This window comes from Rhagoletis zephyria, unplaced genomic scaffold, assembly GCF_001687245.7.
Source record: "Rhagoletis zephyria isolate East Lansing unplaced genomic scaffold, Rhagoletis_zephyria_1.1 Rzeph_scaffold_08665, whole genome shotgun sequence".
Taxonomy (NCBI): Eukaryota; Metazoa; Arthropoda; class Insecta; order Diptera; family Tephritidae; genus Rhagoletis; species Rhagoletis zephyria.
The window spans coordinates 1-1946 of NW_016165745.1; the positions used below are offsets into that span (position 1 = coordinate 1).

At 38.1% G+C, this 1946-nt stretch overlaps 1 protein-coding gene across 1 annotated transcript; it reads left to right on the top strand.

Moving 5' to 3' along the window:
- Positions 1-710: 710 nt before the first annotated feature.
- On the top strand, positions 711-1941 carry LOC108375236 (uncharacterized; the record flags this gene model as incomplete). Its single annotated transcript, XM_017631340.1, has 3 exons — positions 711-1134; positions 1228-1337; positions 1470-1941. Coding segments are annotated over exons 1-3 (831 nt in total), but the record flags the coding sequence as incomplete, so codon positions are not given.
- Between the last annotated feature and the right edge of the window lie 5 nt (positions 1942-1946).

Genomic DNA, 1946 nt, shown 5'->3' on the forward strand with positions numbered 1-1946 from the left:
ATATACCACAAATAGACTACATGGTCCAACGATTTTTGCAGGGAAAGCCCACTATTTTTTTTTTTGGAAATGTACGTATTCTGAACTTGCCCACGAACAAACGTTAAACTAGTGATTGAAATAATAAAAACTTAATAATTATCCTGCTTAATGCTGTTTTTCGGTGATCGAATGCCGTGGGGACGGTCCCATTAACTTTAAAATAACATTTTTTAATGTAACCCTGCATCGAAGTGCTGCCANAAAGCACACTATTTTTTTTTTGGAAATGTACGTATTCTGAACTTGCTCACGAACAAACGTTAAACTAGTGATTGAAATAGTAAAAACTTAATAATTATCCTGCTTAATGCTGTTTTTCGGTGATCGAATGCCGTGGGGACGGTCCCATTAACAAAGAACTTTGCTACCGATTCACACACGCCCTAACTTTAAAATTACATTTTTTAATGTAACCCTGCATCGAAGTGCTGCCAAACTCGGTGCCTTGGCATTACTTATTTCCAATTGGACAATTTAATTCAACTTTCGTAAAATAGGAGTATAAACAAAACATCTAACAAGAAAATCTTCAGAGAAAATTATAAAATTGTGCCCAAAAATTAAGTAAGAATCGGTAACATAGAACTTTGCTACCGATTCACACACGCCCTAACTTTAAAATAACATTTTTTAATGTAACCCTGCATCGAAGTGCTGCCAAACTCGGTGCCTTGGCATTACTTATTTCCAATTGGACAATTTAATTCAACTTTCGTAAAATAGGAGTATAAACAAAACATCTAACAAGAAAATCTTCAGAGAAAATTATAAAATTGTGCCCAAAAATTAAGTAAGATTGAAGGAAACCTGGAAGTAGTGCGAAAGAAGCGAAGTCGTGGCAAAATGAAGCTAGAAACAATGAATGGGAATTCGGTGGCGCTGGCAGTGAAGGTACCGCCTGGGGCTGAAAAAGAAATTCCAATTGTCGCAGAGGGGGTGGAAGAAGAAACACACCCACAGTCTTCAAAAGCATCCCAGGAGCAAAAAGAACAAGAAAATGATGGTGGGGGTGGCGATAAAGATGTTGGTGGTAACAGTAAGAAAAAAGGCACAAGAAAAAAGCGATCTACCAACTGGGAGGAGGCGGAACGGGTGAGTATATGTATATCGACTCAGTGAAAAAAATGCATGCAACGTGAATAATAAAAATGTTCACATATTAAAAAACTGCCTTTTTTATTGCAGGGCCTATTGGTGGAAGTTATAAAGCCAAAGGTTGAGTATGTCGAAAACCGTAATGTGGATGCAAAAAACATCAAAGCGAAACGTCTAGCTTGGATGCAAATCACCAAACAGTAATTTTTACAAACAAATGATTTGCCTTGTATAAAATAATGTATTGTATTAAATAAATCCGAAAATTTTCAGATTCAACGTACTCAACTTTCGGCATCGTTCNGTAATTAAATAAATCCGAAAATTTTCAGATTCAACGTACTCAACTTTCGGCATCGTTCACTTGAACAAATCCAAGTGCAATGGCGGAGTATGAAAAATACTGCAAAACGCGAATACCAACAAAAGAATCCCAATGCAGGAACATTGGAGGGTTTGTCTATGATAGAGTTTATGGAGGAAATGCAAAAAGATACAAACAATGTACGCACACATGCGCGCAGCAATGGCATAGTTATCAAAAAAGAGCTATTAAGTATCGATGACGAGGATACGCCACTTGCATCTCTGCCACCATTGACAAATACCAGTGAAGATACGTTACAAGCATCGGCTATAGCGTTACCGTCCCCACCACAATCGGCTGAGCCACAGCCAGAAAATGCGTCGAAGCTGCAGCAAAGCTCACCCATACGTCAAAGAAAAAAGCCAATGCAAAAGAAAAAGATTCAAAGTGCCGAAGGCGATAGTGCTGATGGAACCGGGAAACCGAAAAAGCAAAAAAACTC